Source organism: Fundulus heteroclitus, chromosome 5 (assembly GCF_011125445.2).
Source record: "Fundulus heteroclitus isolate FHET01 chromosome 5, MU-UCD_Fhet_4.1, whole genome shotgun sequence".
Lineage (NCBI taxonomy): Eukaryota > Metazoa > Chordata > Actinopteri > Cyprinodontiformes > Fundulidae > Fundulus > Fundulus heteroclitus.
This window is the reverse complement of record NC_046365.1, coordinates 28,667,961-28,684,473: the sequence shown is the minus strand read 5'-3', so window position 1 is coordinate 28,684,473 and position 16,513 is coordinate 28,667,961. Positions and strand designations below refer to the sequence as shown.

The 16,513-nt window shown below is 39.3% G+C and overlaps 1 protein-coding gene across 1 annotated transcript in view; it reads left to right on the top strand.

The window, feature by feature from the left end:
- The window catches only part of LOC105937061 (voltage-dependent T-type calcium channel subunit alpha-1I), a gene marked incomplete in the record, with an annotated part of 287,706 nt that overhangs the window by 84,983 nt on the left and 186,210 nt on the right, over nt 1-16,513 (top strand). Inside the window, 1 exon segment of the mRNA XM_036137349.1 lies at nt 12,793-13,216. Coding sequence (XP_035993242.1) covers nt 12,807-13,216 — 410 coding nt within the window.

Sequence of the window (16,513 nt, the reverse complement as noted above, 5' to 3'; positions counted from 1 at the left end):
TCCCAGGGTAACACTATTAGAGTACCTACCACCAGCAGTATTCTTCATACGACAATTTGGTTGTGACATATTTAAATAAATGGTGGTCCCTACACTGAAATTATACAAAGAAAGCAGATGAACAATTGTTCTGTGGTTTTGTTTTGCATGTTTTGAACAACAAAAAAGAAACATATTTGCTTATGAATGCGTCAGCTGATCAAGTTTGTTGACGCTCTTTGAAAAGAGTACAATAACAAGCCTCTCTACCACATTGGTCTCATTTGCTTTCTTTCAGCAGAATGTAATTAGATTGAACACTGCTTGTAAAATATGTGTTTGCAAACAAGTAGTATTTTCTTGAGGGCACTACACATTTGATTACAAACCAACAATATTCATGTAGCACCACAATGGCCTTTGGGTTTGGCTAGTCATTGCTTTCACAATATCAGACTCAATGAGCATGATAAGTAAGGTGCTATTTCTTTTTCACACAATTACAAGTACAAATCAAGTTAGACAAAATCGATCTCAGATGAACGCGTGTGGCTTTTTCATTAGCACTTACTGATGACAGAACACGTGGGAATGCCATTTTTATTCTTTTTACGTATCAAATCACTGCCCGTCTTAATTCTTCTGCAATAGTCTGTGACAAACAGAATCTCTTAGTGGTAATGTATCTTCCTTTCTCATCTCACTTTTAAGTTTCTTCGAAGTTTGTTTCTGAATCACACAATTTAGCAAGCTCTGTGTCATGGAATCCGTGCTCATTTGTCAGCTTGTTTATATATCTGAGGCGCAACGCTGAAGGAAATGTCAGGAGGGGATTGTGGGGGCAGCACTGTGATCTTGTGGGCCTACTTAAGTTTTTCATCTAAGGTAGCCAACACCATTATTGGACTGCTATGTTTGCTTTTTAGTGCCCTGAACTTGGATGTGTGTGCCTGACTGAGGTGAGGTTGATGTGGTTCAGTCCTAATGAGTGTCTCCATTATGGGGTGTTCGATGTCATATATGTTTTTTTGTTTCCTTTTTATATTTAAGTTGAAACATAATTTAACCATACAATTTATAACACAATATCTTTGAGTTTGTAGTTACATATAGTTGTATGAAGGTGAGGCTACAGACCATTAAGTTTTCTGCAAATCCACTAATGAGGATCTGTGTCACATCAAAACCACTAACTGTTAATCTCTGACACTGTTGTCATAGTTTAAACTACGTGGGTATATTACCATGTTTCATTTCTGCAGTAAATGCAATTGATAATTGCCACTCTGCCTAATTAGCAATGAATGTTATGTGTTATGTTTTGGTAAGGGGTTATGACATGCTTAATGTTAACTTTTTCAAAGTACAAGTAAAATAATTTGTTTTCATATTGTTCCATGCATAAAAATATAAAAATGTATGTTAGGAATTTGTATTCAGACGCTTTATATACATAGTTGAACAGCAGGTTTGGGGTTATGTCTCTACCACCTTTTTTACACCTGGAAGATTAAAAAACAATACTGACATTTTCCTTTGCAAACCAGTCTAAACTGTGTTGGATTGGATTGAATGTCTCTATGAACAGCACTGTTCAAGTTTTGCTACAGATTCTCAGTTAAGTTAAGATCTGGACTTTGAGTGGGCCATTCAGTCATTCACAAATGTGCCATTCAATTAAATCCCTGGCTGTATGTTTAGGGTTTAGTTTCGTCCCCACACCAGTACCAAGTCATTTGCAACATCAAGCAGGTTTTCAAGCTTGGTTTGACATGCATTTATAACTGATCAGATTAGTTATCTGTGCTGCATAAAACAATCCCCATAGTATGATACTACTGCCAACAGTAGCATCATACTATGATGCTTTTTTATTTTGGTGATGTTTTGTTTTCACGCGTAAGCTAGCTTTCACATTATTTCCACAAGGTTTTTATTGTGGACCAAAAAGAGGTATTTAATTACATTAAATACATTGAGGTCACTTGGTAAAATGGGAAAATTATACATTTGAGAATGTAAAATCATTTAAATCCACCAGTGTTGTTTTCGTCAACAATGACAAAATTATTTTGTTGACGCTCCTTTTTTCATAACGATAACGAAAACTGACAAGCTAAACATGGATCTTTGATGACAAAAACATGACGAGTCGTGGGTGTGAGTTTTCGTTGACTGGACTGGACGAAAACATTAGTGGATGGTTTGTTGGAAGTTTAAAATGCATCACATATCTGCCTATTGTGCTGTAATCTGTTCGTTACAAGACGTATCAGCCCAGCTGCTGCGTCCTGTTTGGTCACTCCCACCACCTGGCGTGCAGCGGCGCACATTCTGCATGACCAAATTGACGGACCATGGCAGTAGCGACAACCTACGGAGCCTGTCTGGTGACATGGACAGAAAATTTATTTTACACGATGTTAAGTCGTGGCCACGCATTACTAATGCGTGGCAACGAGATAGATAAGATAAATGCCTTCGGTTTAGCCTCCGGGCTTGACGTTCAGCGTACGCGAGTGGATCCAGGGATGCGATGATTAACTATACATCCTCCTTTTTCGCTAAGTGACGGTGGAAAAAAAAACACTTTTTTGGTAATGTCTGGTACCAACATAATTTATACTTAATGATACCGGATTGCGGCGGTGAGGTGGGCGGATTTTCCCCCGATTGGTGCGCTGCGCGGTGGGAAAAATACATAAATAAAGACTGTAAAGGGCTCCTTTAGAGGGAACAGGAGGAATGACAGATCTGAGCTGAAGCCCCGCTGTTACAAGTTCCTTAAGATGATCCTTAAAAGTGCCCACCTAAATTACATGTAACGTAATTTTGCCTGAATTGAAGCACAAGGCAGCATGCCTGTTTATAAGAACAAAACTTACAAACAGAATAAGTGGCTTTTTAGACTGGATCTGGTTAGCAGAACTATTTTCTGATCCAGCATGCAGCCATTACTGGTTCTGCCTTTTGGGGACCCTAAACAGAATTTGATTTGGGGGCCCCCCTCCCACCACGCAGAATAACCTATGCTAGAAGATTATTGACACAAATGTCACCCTATCATGTTATAGCGAATATTATAAAAGAATACAGTGAGATAATGTATTAATACAAAATAAATAAATAAACAATGATGCTTAAAATTCTTCACTCTTTTATTAAAACTTCTGAATACAAACTGTCACAAAACATATTAAATACATTATTTCATCATCATTCATTCATTCATTTATATCACTTGTTTGATGGTTAAATAAAGCTGTCAGTCTGGTAAGGAATCTGGTTATTATTCAAAATTGTTCAGGGGTTACCTGTTGCTTTATGAATTGCAACTAAAACTAGACTAAAACCTTTTTGAATTTTAGTCGACTAAACTGGACTAAAACTATTCTGTTTAGTGATGACTAAAATGTGACTAAAACTAACAATAATTTTGGTCCTGAAGACTAAAACTGAGACAAAAGATGGCTGCCAAAAACAACACTGAAACCCACTATGGGAACTTATATTTTGTTGACATTAAAGTGGTGTATTTTAGAAAATGACCATACCAGCTGGGATTGGGATTGTTTTGATTTTGATTGGAAGAGTGCAATTTGTGTCTAAAAAACATTTTTATGTTTAATTTAGCTGTGTATTGTAAAAAGCATCGTGAAGCAGAGTCTCACGCTATCCATGAGAATATATTATTCTGATACACCTCAATCCTTACCCCCATACGGGTGATCAAAAACATCAAAACATCGCTCTTGTAAACCAGGCCAATAACAACCCTAATTGACTCCCCATTGCAGAGGCGTGGACCAGTTTCGTTTCAGTTTGCAGGCCTACAATGACCTTAACGACTCCCCATTACTAAGGGGGTGGACCTGTTTCGGTTCAATTTGCATGTTGTCTAAGCCATTACAAGGCCTTTGTTGGGCAGTACTATAAAGCTTGCAACTCCACACTACTCTAGATATTTTGAATTGAGAAAGCTTTCTGGATAGGAAACGAAACGTCTCAAACTTCGGAAAAAAGTCCAGTTGTTTTTTCTTTTTTAACTTTTTTTAAATATTATTCTGATACCAGATAGTGAACTGCAGAAGAGGAAAAAAAATAAGAGAAAAAGATTAGGGAAAAAGTGAAAACGAGAAAAAAAGGAGAGGGAAAGAAAAGAGCAATATAACATCCTCTGAGTCTGCTTCTACACCTGCAAAGAGAGATATAAGAACAACACAACCAACCGATTCAGGTACAAACACCCAATGCCTTGATACAATCACTGAGGAATACACAGTATTATTGAATACAAATGTATAACGTGACACAGCGCTGTGTGCCTTGCAGCAAGAAGGTCCTGGGTTCAAGTCAGCCCTGGGTCTTTCTGCATGGAGTTTGCATGTTCTCCCTGTGCATGCGTGGGTTCTCTCTGGGTACTCCGGCTTCCTCCCACAGTCCAGAAACATGACTGTTAGGTTAATTGGTCTCTCTAAATTGTCCTTAGGTGTGAGTGTGTGCGTGAATGGTTGTTTGTCCTGTTTGTCTCTGTGTTGCCCTGCGACAGACTGGCGACCTGTCCAGGGTGTACCCCGCCTCTCCAGTGTACGCTGGAGATAGGCAGGTTTATCCATAAGAAAAAACCTCAATAGTGGTTGCGAGGGAGAAGCATGTGTCTTCAGACCCAGAGACCGCAGTTTAAGACCCACATGTTCAGATTCCTTCTCTTCCGCGACAGCACCATCTATTTCTGGACCAGTCAACATGAATGGCGATAGGAAAGTGAGTATTAAACATGAGTACAATTGTCTCAGATATATATATATATATATAAGATTAGCTTATCTTAGAAAAGCTAATGGTTTGACCCGAACATTTAGTGTAATTAGTCAAATTTAATGATGATTCAAACTTAATGTTACCGCCATATCAATGAAGCATGAATGTGTGTGTAAATATATAACAGATTAACACATATGCTGTGATCCAGTTTTTAATAAAAATGTGAAGCTTTACTTTTTTCTGAAAAATAGACATTGCAAAAGTAAATTAGCAATTAGTGTATTCAAAGCTCCTTCAGCATTATCATTACATCATGAAAAGAATAATAGTGTCTTTTGTTTTTATGTATGTTTTAAAATATTATCATTGATATCACTCAACCTATAGTTTGATAATGTATTTTAGAAAAACTAACTAAGACTAACTAGGCTCTCTCTTTTTCAGTTATTTATAACTGTCCAGCCTTCATATTTTCAGTGGAATGGAGGAGTTTTGTCGCCAAATTGAGAGGCAAATGACGAGAGAAGGGGCCCTGTTCAAATGGTGGATATGTTATTAATGTCAGTACATAATTAGCTGTTCTCCAGAATGTATAGAATATTTAGGTGTTAAGGAAAAATGTTTCTGTCACGAATATTAGCTAAGGTTCCTTGGAATAATGCAGAGCAGTTTGTTTCACAACTGTAGATTTGGTTCCTATCATTAGTCAGTATTATGCCAACTATGATTTAAGTACTTAGCTTAGTATTTAGCTCCTTATTTTCCAGCCTCTGTCTTCAGCTCAGTCATTAGTGGGTTTATTTATTATTGAGTATGTATATTCATTAGGGTCTTTGTATTATGTTTATTCATTTTTCTGCTCAGTCTTCACCACTTCCACCTGTGCCCTTATCTCCTGATTTTCTCCAGCTGCTCCTCATGCCTTCTTTCTCCCTCTCCTATCAGTATTTAAGCAGATCTGTCCCTGTATTAATTTTCTGTGTGTTTGTGTGTGCGTGTGTGTGGGGGGGGGGGGGTGTTGCATGTCCATATTCCATCGACTATGACACTTCTGATGCATACTGCTGCCCTCAGTCCACTGCACTGTTGACAGGTACAATAAGTTGTTGTTTTTTCACCTTCACCTCCATCTTATCAGTCTTGGGCACAGAGTTAACATTTCTCATGATGATTGAGAGCAGAAAGCACAGACACAAAGGCTGGAGAACTCAAAGCTAGCAGACTTTCCTGCTATCAGCTGTAACGTAGGAATGTTCACACACACACACACACACACACACACACACACACACACACACACACACACACACACACACACACAAAACAGTATATAATGTTTGTGTCAGCATAAAGTATTCATGTTAAACAATATTTTAATCTATTACGACTATAGTGATTTATGCAAATATTATAAGTAGCTTTAGTAGCTTCTGACTCATAAGGAAATAGATGGTGCTGTTAAAGAAGAGAAGGGTTCTAGAATTGCGTATTACTATTTAGTAGTTTAAAGTAATCAACTTTCAAAGTGTTTGTGGTATCAAGGTGCACTAAATCTCTAAACTATTAAGGTAAATATTATGAGTAGCTTTTATAGGTTCCGCCTCATCCGGAAATAGATGGCACTGTTGCAGAAGAGAAGGGGTCTAGAACTGTGGGTCTGAAAGTGCCGGTCTGAAAGTGCGGTCTCGGAATCTGCAGACACATACTATTGTTGCTCCCCAGAGCTCTGAGGCAAACACAGGGGTAACCAGAACCCCAGGCTCCTGAAGGGACCCCCAGAGCAAAGGCAGCCAAGAGGGACCAACACAGGGATAGCTGCCTCCCCCATTTCAGGGAAGAGCAAAGAGGAGCCCCAGAAAACCCCCTAAAACCCACAGTGTCGAAGCTCTCGGGAGCTTGTCGGAGCGGAACCAGCCATGGGGCCAGAGATCTGATGCCCAGGGGCGTCCAGCCCCCATGCGGGGCCCCGACAGAGCCACGGGGTCCTGGCCCCGCTTTGCAGTAGCACACCTGATCACTCAGCCCCGGACACCGAGGACCACCAATGCACCAGTGGGTCAAACACCAGCCAACAGAGGGTAGCAGGATGGGGGAGATGAGCTCCATACTTAGTGGGGACCTGAAATGTCCCAACAGAGGGGGCAGTCCAAACCAACTTGACTAAAAGAAAAAACAGAAAAAAACGTACATAGTCACATTCACACATTCCCCAGGGCCCCACATGCAAATACTTTTTTCCTATGAAAAAGGGATGCAGTACACACACTTACCACACACATCTTATGTTCCTGCTCCCCAGCAACATCCCCACCCCCCAAGGTCCGACATGTGTAGCACCGTCAATGGGGAGGAATGAGTGAGGGGACACATGTCTTCCCAGGAAGACAGCCCTTCGCTGACTCCAATAGTCTCCAATAGACCACCATAGTCTGCTAGAATAGAAACAGACTGCAAGGCCCGAGAGCCAACCGCAAATGAAGACCAACAACCCCCCACCCCCACCCCTTTTCCCCATTTGGCTGTATTTAAGTTTGACCACCACTAATCTCTTACCCCAGTTACCAGTTAGGACCTACTTTGTTTCTTAAAATGTGTTTTAAAGCTGGACTGAAAACATCCTATCATATGCCACTATATGTCACATCTTAAAGTCACCAATGGCTTAGAGTTTGGCAGCTTTTATTATATATGTATAATATCCAACATTATCTCTCCTTTTTAAAATCTAAATGTTTACATTCATCAGGACATTTAAAAGTACAGCTTCTGGTTTTGTTGTAAGATGCCTTTTCATGTGATTACAAATCTCAAGTATTTTGCATGACAAAATAGTTGACAACAATTTCAGTGGAAGGAAGTGTGAAATGCAGTCAGTAAAGTTAAACCATAAAAAGAACAGAAACGTACAGTCATGTACTGCTGCTATATAACATTATTAAAATACAGTTGATGCAAATTTTTAGATATATTTGCGCTACATGGTAGGTTTAAATTGTCTGAGCATGTCCAATCATCTTTGATATCTCATAAGTGGGAAATGCCGCATACTTTTCACTGGGTAGTCATTAGCACAAATCACATTTATAATAAAAGCCACTGAATATTGTACCTAAAATGTTTTTACCACGAGTGTAACAAATGTTTAAGAAATGTTTTGTTATATAGTTTAGTTTCTCGACTGTTGTTTATCCCTGAAACTGAAACTTAGGACCTTGCTAGAAATGTATACAAGACAGTAATATTTCACAGATTTTTCCCCATGCTTGCAAGAAAAAGGAGTCAGTTTTGTTATTGCAAAACCAGAGATAAACATTATTTAAACAGCTGATGTCTGTTGTCCCAGTAGAGCTAACGCAGACATTCAACATTGTGATTCAGTGACATGAAAAATGTATTCACTGCTAGCTGTGGAAACACACAGTGGTGTTCTTAAGAATTGGTTATTAGTTTTCCAGGTCACTAGCAGCTGTCGTTGTGTGAATTTGAGGCAGTCATCTCCACTGCTTTGTAATTTAAATTCACAGCTCTCCATTTTTTTTTTTAGAAATCTGTTGTCAGACAAAGCAATTTCTTTTCAGAATTTAAAGGTTAATAAAGTCACTGTGCTTAAGTAATTTCAAAAAGATGAACAGAAGCCGTGGTTCATAGATTTAGCTTTTGGTTAACCTTTTTTTCAGGGTTAATGGAATTAGAACTGTAATGTTATACTGACAAGAATATTACAGCTGGTTACTTCTAGAAGCCTTCTTGTTTCTTTTTGCACACATACATTTTTAGTGACTCAATAGGGAGTAGGAGATCCTTAAAAGTGTATATCTTTTGCTGTTTTTGTGATTGCTTAAACTGATACCCATCACTGTGGGGGTGCAAAATCACGAAAATAAATTTATCTGATCTTTGTCATTGACCTTTGTTATTGTGTGACAGTGCTCTATTTTTTGGACCATAAGGCGCACCGGATTGTAAGGTGCATTAAATATTCTTCACAAGCATGTAATATGACTCTGCCCTCCCCCATACGCAGCTTTCTACTGAGAGGGAGAGCTGTCCGTCTGTCAGGAGGACATTAGTTGGACTACACAGCCCTGTTTCTAACATATGGCCAAAATAAACTTAAATTTTAAATTTAATTAGCTTACTTGTTTTATTGATGCTAGCATGTACTCCAGGTGCATGAATGCACTTCTAGTTTAGACGTTACAGTCAGGCAATCTTGTAGACAGCTCAGGGGGCTGATCAGGTAGTGACAGTGTACCGTAATGCTCTGAATATCCATGGAGGGGAGCGGCTTCGTTGCTAATCAAAGTCATACTTACATGTTTTAGCATGTTGAGTGTATTGTACCACATAAAATTGATTAGTAAGCACAACGGTAATCATGTATGAGACACACCAGATTATAAGGCGCACCATACATTTTTTAGAAAATGTAATGATTTTAAATATGCCTTATAATCTGAAAAATACGGTAAATTGGAAACACACATGCTTGAATTGTGTCAATGTAAGTTTTCAAGAAACCAGGTGTTCTTTAAATTTAATATAGGTGTAGCAGGAGCAAAACAATTGGATGAACAATAGGATGAAGATGAGTAAATCATTCAATATTTTACTGCTCTACTGTCAACGCAAAAAGTGCCTTAACTAAGATCAAAGTTTGAAATATTTTGTTAACTACCACTACAGTGTAAAGGACAATTTAAATCAACTTCACAAGCTGCAGGAACACAGGTTGATGTGGATGGTAAAGAAAAGAAAGGCCATCCATTTAGTCCTAATGAGTAATATTAAGTGGCCTTTTCTTACTTTTGTCATTTTAAAACAGCCTTCATTAGCACGAACTGGTTGGCTGAATGTTTCAATCAAAGAGGAAAAAAGCCACAGTGGATAAGCAGGGACTTCTTTTGTCAGCATGTTGTTGAATCTCCTTTGCAACATCAGGCTGATGAGGAGGATATTTTTATTTTTGTCCAACAGAGAATAAAGAACAATTATTCAAAAAAGTAAACAAATCTATAAATTTGCTTGTGACAGCGAATGATTACTGCTTATGTAGATAGATCCCAAATGTGTTCTAAAATGTCTTATACTTGCAAGTGTATCTATTCGACCTGTAAAAGAGTTTCTGTTAGTTTCCTTTGGAAATTACTCCTGTCCTTTCCCTAATACTTTTGAATGATTCTTTATTTTAAAAAGCAGAATTTTAGAAACAGTTGATTCAGCTATAAGGAATCCACTTTATAATAAGCTAGATGTACTATAACCCTGTTCCTTTCTTAAACTGAGGAAAAGGGGAAGGCAAAAAATAATAAAAAGTAAATGAAATAAATAAGCATACACAGCTCAAAAAATAAAGGGAACACTTAAACAACACAATGTAACGCCAAGTCAATCCCACTTCTGTGAAATCAAACTGTCCACTTAAGGAGCAACAGTGATTGACAATCAATTTCACCTGCTGTTGTGCAAATGGAATAGACAACAGGTGAAAACTACAGGCAATTAGCAAGATCCACCCAATAAAGGAGTGGTTCTGCAGATGGTGACCACAGACCACTTTGCAGTTCCTGAGAACTTACATCAGGAGACGTGGAGAAGGCCGTAGGAGGGCAACAAACCTGCAGCAGGACCGCTACCTCCGTCTTTGTGCAAGGAGAAACAGGAGGAGCACTGCCAGAGCCCTGCAAAATTACCTCCAGCAGGCCACAAATGTGCATGTGTCTGCTCAAACGATCAGAAATAGACTCCATGAGCGTGGTATGAGGGCCCGACGTCCACAGGTGGGGGTTATAACACTGTGCAGGATGTTTGGCATTTGCCAGAGAACACCAAGATTGGCAAATTCATCACCGGCACCCTGTGCTCATCACAGATGAATGCAGGTTCACACTGAGCACATTTGACAGCATCTGGAGATATTGTGGAGAATGTTCAGCTGCCTGCAACAACCTCCAGCAGGCTCGGTGTGCAGCGGGTCATTAATGGTGTGTGGTGGCATTTCTTTGGGGTGGGGCTACACAGCCCTCCATGTGCTCGCCAGAGGTAGTCTGACTGCCATTAGGTACAGAGATGAGATCCTCAGACCCGTTGTGAGACCATATGCTGGTGCGGTTGGCCCTGGGTTTCTCCTAACATAAGACACTGCTAGACCTCATGTGGCTGGAGTGTGTCTGCAGTTCCTGCAAGACGAACGCATTGATGCTAAGGAATGGCCCGCCGGTTCCCCAGACCTGTATCCAATTAGACAGATCTGGGACATCGTGTCTCGCTCCATCCACCAACCCCACGTTGCGCCACAGACTGTTTGGGATTTGGTGGATGCGTTAGTCCAGGTCTGGGAGAAGATCCCTCTGAAGACCATCCGCCAACTCATCCGGAGCATGCCCAGGCGTTTGATTAGGGAGGTCATGTAGGCATGTAGAGGCTACACACACTAGCCTCCTTTTGACTAGTTTTAGGGAAATCAAAGTTAGATCTGCCTGTAGTGTGTTTTTCCACTTCAACTTTGAGTGTGGCTCCAAATCCAGACTTCCATGGGTTAATACATTTGATTTCAATCGATCATTTTTTTCGTCAGCACATTCAGCTATCTAAAGAACAAAGTATTTAATAAGAATATTTAATTCATCCAGCTCAAGGATGTTATTTTAGTCTTCCCTTTATTTTTTGAGTAGTGTATAAACAAGGCATAAGGTTATGACTATTGGCATGTTAAGGGACTGCAGCTGATTATCTCCTCATTAGTAACACCTGTATGGCCTGGTCATATTAAGTAAGCAGTGAATAATAACTTTATCCTCAATGTTTGTATGCAACAAGCAGTAAAAAAATTGACAATCCTAAAATTCAAGCATGTTGCGTAAGTGTCACATCATAATGGCTTAACCACCGGGTCAGCACATCTCCAAAACTGAAGCTCTTGAGACATGTTCCCATTTCACAATGGTCAGTATCAATCAAAAGTGGTCTACGGCAGTGGTGAGCTCAAAATGGCCATTACTGGTGAGGCAAACTGAATCAAATGGGGAGTGAAAGCTGACTCATGTGGTCCAGTTCAAATGACATGAAATGTTGATGAAAGTTAATTGTATTTCCACTAGAATTCCACTTGGAATACACCTTGCCTCACAGTGTGTTGCATATATGGCTAATACAGCTACACTGTACTGGATATAGGACCTAATATTGGATAGAATATTTTATATGACAATATCAATAACCATTAACCCATATTTTTCCTAAAATGTTCTTACTTTACCTTTAAATATTGTCCATACCAATTTTTTTTATCATTTTAGCAACATAAGGTATTCATGAGGTGATGGCTTAGGGACAGGTAGTGTCCATTCAACTTGCTAAATATAGTATATTGTTAAACAGAACACATGTGCCAGACACCTTAAATACAGTAGTCTTCCAAATATCCTGTCATTTAAAATATTCCACAAATTGTGATTGTGATTCACTATTCAATGTAATGCAAAAGGTTACCTCGACTGATTATTAAACTAATTTGTACACATATTGATTGCTGCATCATTTAATGGGGAAATCCGTGGCATCATGAAGCAATATGGGGAGAAGCAAAGCTGGCAAAGTGATGCTCTGGGCAATGGTCTACTAGAAAACCTTTGGTTTTCCCATCTGTGTGAATGTTACTTTGACGTGCTCCAACTACCTAATCAATGTAAAATATTTCTTTTCAACAGGAAAATGCATCCTGTCACAAAGCAAAAATTACTCAAAGATCTTGAGGAGCGAAGCAATATCTGAGTTCTTGTTGCAGAGGTTTTTAATTGTACCATTTTGAAATAACCTTGCCAACCAATTTCTGTTTCCCATGAGAATCAGCATTTTTACAAGCTTTACTATACGTTTTGTAGCATTGTACAGTTCATTATCAATCTAAACTTGAAGTGAATGTTGCTTTTTATTTTACTATGTTGCCTTTATTTGTTTCCTGATTTTAATCTATCCACAAGCTGCCCTTATGCTTTGCTTTTGAAATAAAGCTTTCCATTTCTGTTTGTGTTCTTTCTTTCGTCTAAGACTCTTAGGTTGCCATGAGTGAGGAGGAGGAGGGCCCTGGTGTTGCAACATCGACATCAACGACACAGTCAGCAGCAGCAGCAGCAACTTCCAGGGTAACAGCAGCCATAGCCCAAGGCAGAGATGGTGTTGTTTCATCCTCATCCCCCCGTAGGCCCTCTCCTTGCTCCCACCTGCATCCTGAGGAAAAAGAGGCAAAGGACGAAGAGAAAGGGATCATCCAGAAAGAGAGAATCGAAGAAGAAAAGCAGCTGACGGTGGTGGAGGAGCGTGACGGTGATGATGAAGATGAGGACGACGATGATGGCAGCAGTGATACCAGTGTGTTAGTTGTGCCCTATCCTGAGCTGGTGCCTGTGGTCTTCTTCTGTCTGAAACAGACAACCTGTCCCCGCAGCTTGTGCATCCGTATGGTCTGCAGCCCATATCCTTTAAGTTGAATTCCCTGAGAGATGATGGTGTGGAATGTCTGCAAAGTCTTGTCAATCAATATTTACTCAGTTAGTATGTATTCATTCTGTGTAAGAATTATCCTTATTTTAAGTTATTTAATACATTTTTTCCTCAGAAGAGAATTTCAAGTCAGCCCAAGATGGAGAAACATACATGAGGCCGGAGGAGAGTATGAATATATAGCGCCTTGCAAAAGTATTAAATCTTCCAAGTTCCTGCCACATTAGCTATGTTTGTATGTTTACAAAAAATAAATTAGATTTTACAGTTTATATGGGCACACAATCAATTAATCTGATTCACATGTCAAAAGCACTTGAGTACCACAAGCTTCAGCGAGGTATATACCAATTTATTTATATGGCATGTGTTTGTTTTGTGCTTGTGAATAACAGTTCATTTTCAGCTAACAACTTAAATCAATGGGTTCTGTAAACCCATTCAATACAAAATTAAACTGAAAGGTGGCATTTACAAAATAAGTCAGTTCAGTCCATAGCAGACCTGAATGCAGCACGGATGCAATACCTCTCTAACCGATGGACGTCCCTTGAGAGGGCTATTCCAAACCCCGCTGACAGCGTCGGCTTAAAGGTATAGTGATTGATCTTTTCGGGCTTCGACTTACAGGGGATCACCTTGTCTATTTGTTTTCCCCCATGCCAGTCATTGTGATGTGCTCACATAACGACGATGTGCGTGTGCGTTCCTTGCTAGTTTCCCCTTGCTGCACATGTGATGGATCTTACAGCACTCACTGGATCATGCATAACTTTAGAAATGCAGCTGTAGTCATTGGCTTTAGTATGTTTTGCTACTTGTCTGTGGATGTCTTTTTGCTTAGAACGATCTTACCACACTGAGCAAAACGTTGTAAATGAGGAACATTTTTACTGTCCATCAGTGGATGATACATAGATTTGCAGATAGAAGTGCAAATATTTTTCCAAATACTGGCGTATTTCAACTGGTTTGTTGGCTTTCTTTTCCTTCTTGCACATCCTTTTCCTTTTTTTAATTCAATACTTCTACCATCATTCCAGTTTTGTACCCTTAACTTCTTGTGCACTATTTTTCTTTTTATTATTTGTATGTAAACATTAATCGGGTTATTGCCAACCGCTGGTGTTAAATTAACTTTTTAAAATTATACTTATACTGTGAAAAATGTGGATGTGTTCAGTTCTTATTTTACTTGCTGTACGATGGCTCATATTAGAAGCCATTTTTAGCCTTTAGACGTTCAGATTTATGTGAATTGATGCATAATTCAGCTAAGTTTCAAACTATATACCTGCATTTTTTATTTATTGTATGTGATACATTGCAATTAAAATTCTGTAGCTAATTCAGTTCAATTATAATTTTTTTTAAATGGTGCCTAGTCACCCCACATGTCAACTCAAGGCACTTTACAAAGGCAATTCAATTAAATCATACAGACAGATTGGTCAAAATGTTTCCTAACCTAAGGAAACCCATCAGACTGCATCGAATCTTGACAAGCAGCGTTCACTTCTCCTGAAGGAGTGTGGAGTCACAGTAGTCTCCATTGTCGATGGTTTTATAGCAATCCCTCATACTGAGCATGCATGTAGCGACAGAGAAACACTCTCCTTTAACAGGATACAAAAACCTCCAACAGAACAAGGCTCAGAGTGAATGGCCATCTGCCACAATCCAAGTCCACTTGGATTTACCACTTCACCTAGCTTCTCTGACCACAGGCTTGTCTGACCACAGGCAGTGCACCGCAACGCAGGTGCCTGTTCTAAATTTAGTAATTTGACGTCATTTGAGGAATGCCCTATTGATTTATAAGTCAAGCAAACCGGCATTATGATAGTTCTGCCATACTGCCGCTAGATGTTACCACGTCTGTTTATATTTGTTAATCGCGCCCGAAAGCAAATTATCTTTCGGTTCAAAAAGGAAACGCTATCAAATTGGGGGCTTGGTGTATGTAACCTTATTTTATCATGATCAAACTGGTTTTTGGTATTTTCTATAGGCATATTACATAGCTCTATACCTTTATGGTGAAGTTGATCTATGATTAAATTCTGATATGGAGTCAAATTGAACATTTGGGAAGAATCATGATGCAGTTTGGCTGCAGTTCACCACTTTACCATGTGCTTCTGCAGTTTCCCATGTCTCCAAAATGAGTATACGCATGGGTCACAGTTGCTGTGAGGACCGCACATTTTCCTGTCAAGCTTTTTTTTTTTTTTTTAAGATCCCAACTTTTGCGAAGAAAGTGATGTATGCACATTTCAGGCCCCATTTTGTGCATACGCATGCTTTATAAATTAGACCCCTGAAGAGTGCTCTTCACCATTGTTGTTCATTCACTAATGTCCTCTAATGGACAAACACCAGCTGTATTTATGCAGATATTTAACTACATGCAGGTCTACCCAGTTTACCAATAATGTAATTTCTGAAAGCAATTTGTTGCACTGAAGTTTAACAAATTACCTTTAGAAGTCACCATTATGGGTATCAGAGCAGAGTTCACCACACATTCTAGGTTTTTGTTAAAAAACAATGCATAATTTAAATTCTGGTTCACAATAATGCAAAACTTGGTCTGGCAAAAAACATTATTTTTATATCATGACAAAATGTTAAACAATAACTCAGGGGGTATGCATTTTGTTCCAAGACACTGTAGGAGCCAAATTGCCAATACTCTTGCACATATGTTGTGATATAAGATCTAACATATTCAGCCCTGGGGTTGTGTTGCCTTTGCAGGACACACAATCAGTTGACGGTCGTTTTAGATTGTGTTTACAGAGTGTTACATCATTTTAGACTATGCAAGTGTTTTATCTTCACTACTGTCTCGTGATTACCAGCAATCTGCTCCTTTCTGGAATTACTCTAAAGGTCTTGTCATCCTGGATTCCAGGCGCACATATCTTTGTGTTTCTTGTGAGTGTTTTCACAAACAGACATATATCATAGCCCTGCATGTGTAAGTAATGACAGGGGTGTTAGATTGCTGAACATGCAGAACACAGTGTTGTGCTGTCCCCTCAGATCAGTGCAGCGTGCTTATCAAGAGTCTTAAAAGCAACATTTACAGTGCAATGATGTGTGACTCACAGTTAGAGTTAATATATGGGCTATCAGGAGCAGCACAGTCAAGTGAAGAATGAGAGTGGGGAAGATATAACCAACTGGTTGAAACTCACTGAAGCGGGCTGAGACATATGGAAAAGGGAAACTGCAGCAATGGGAAAAAAGAGAGTTTGAGGCA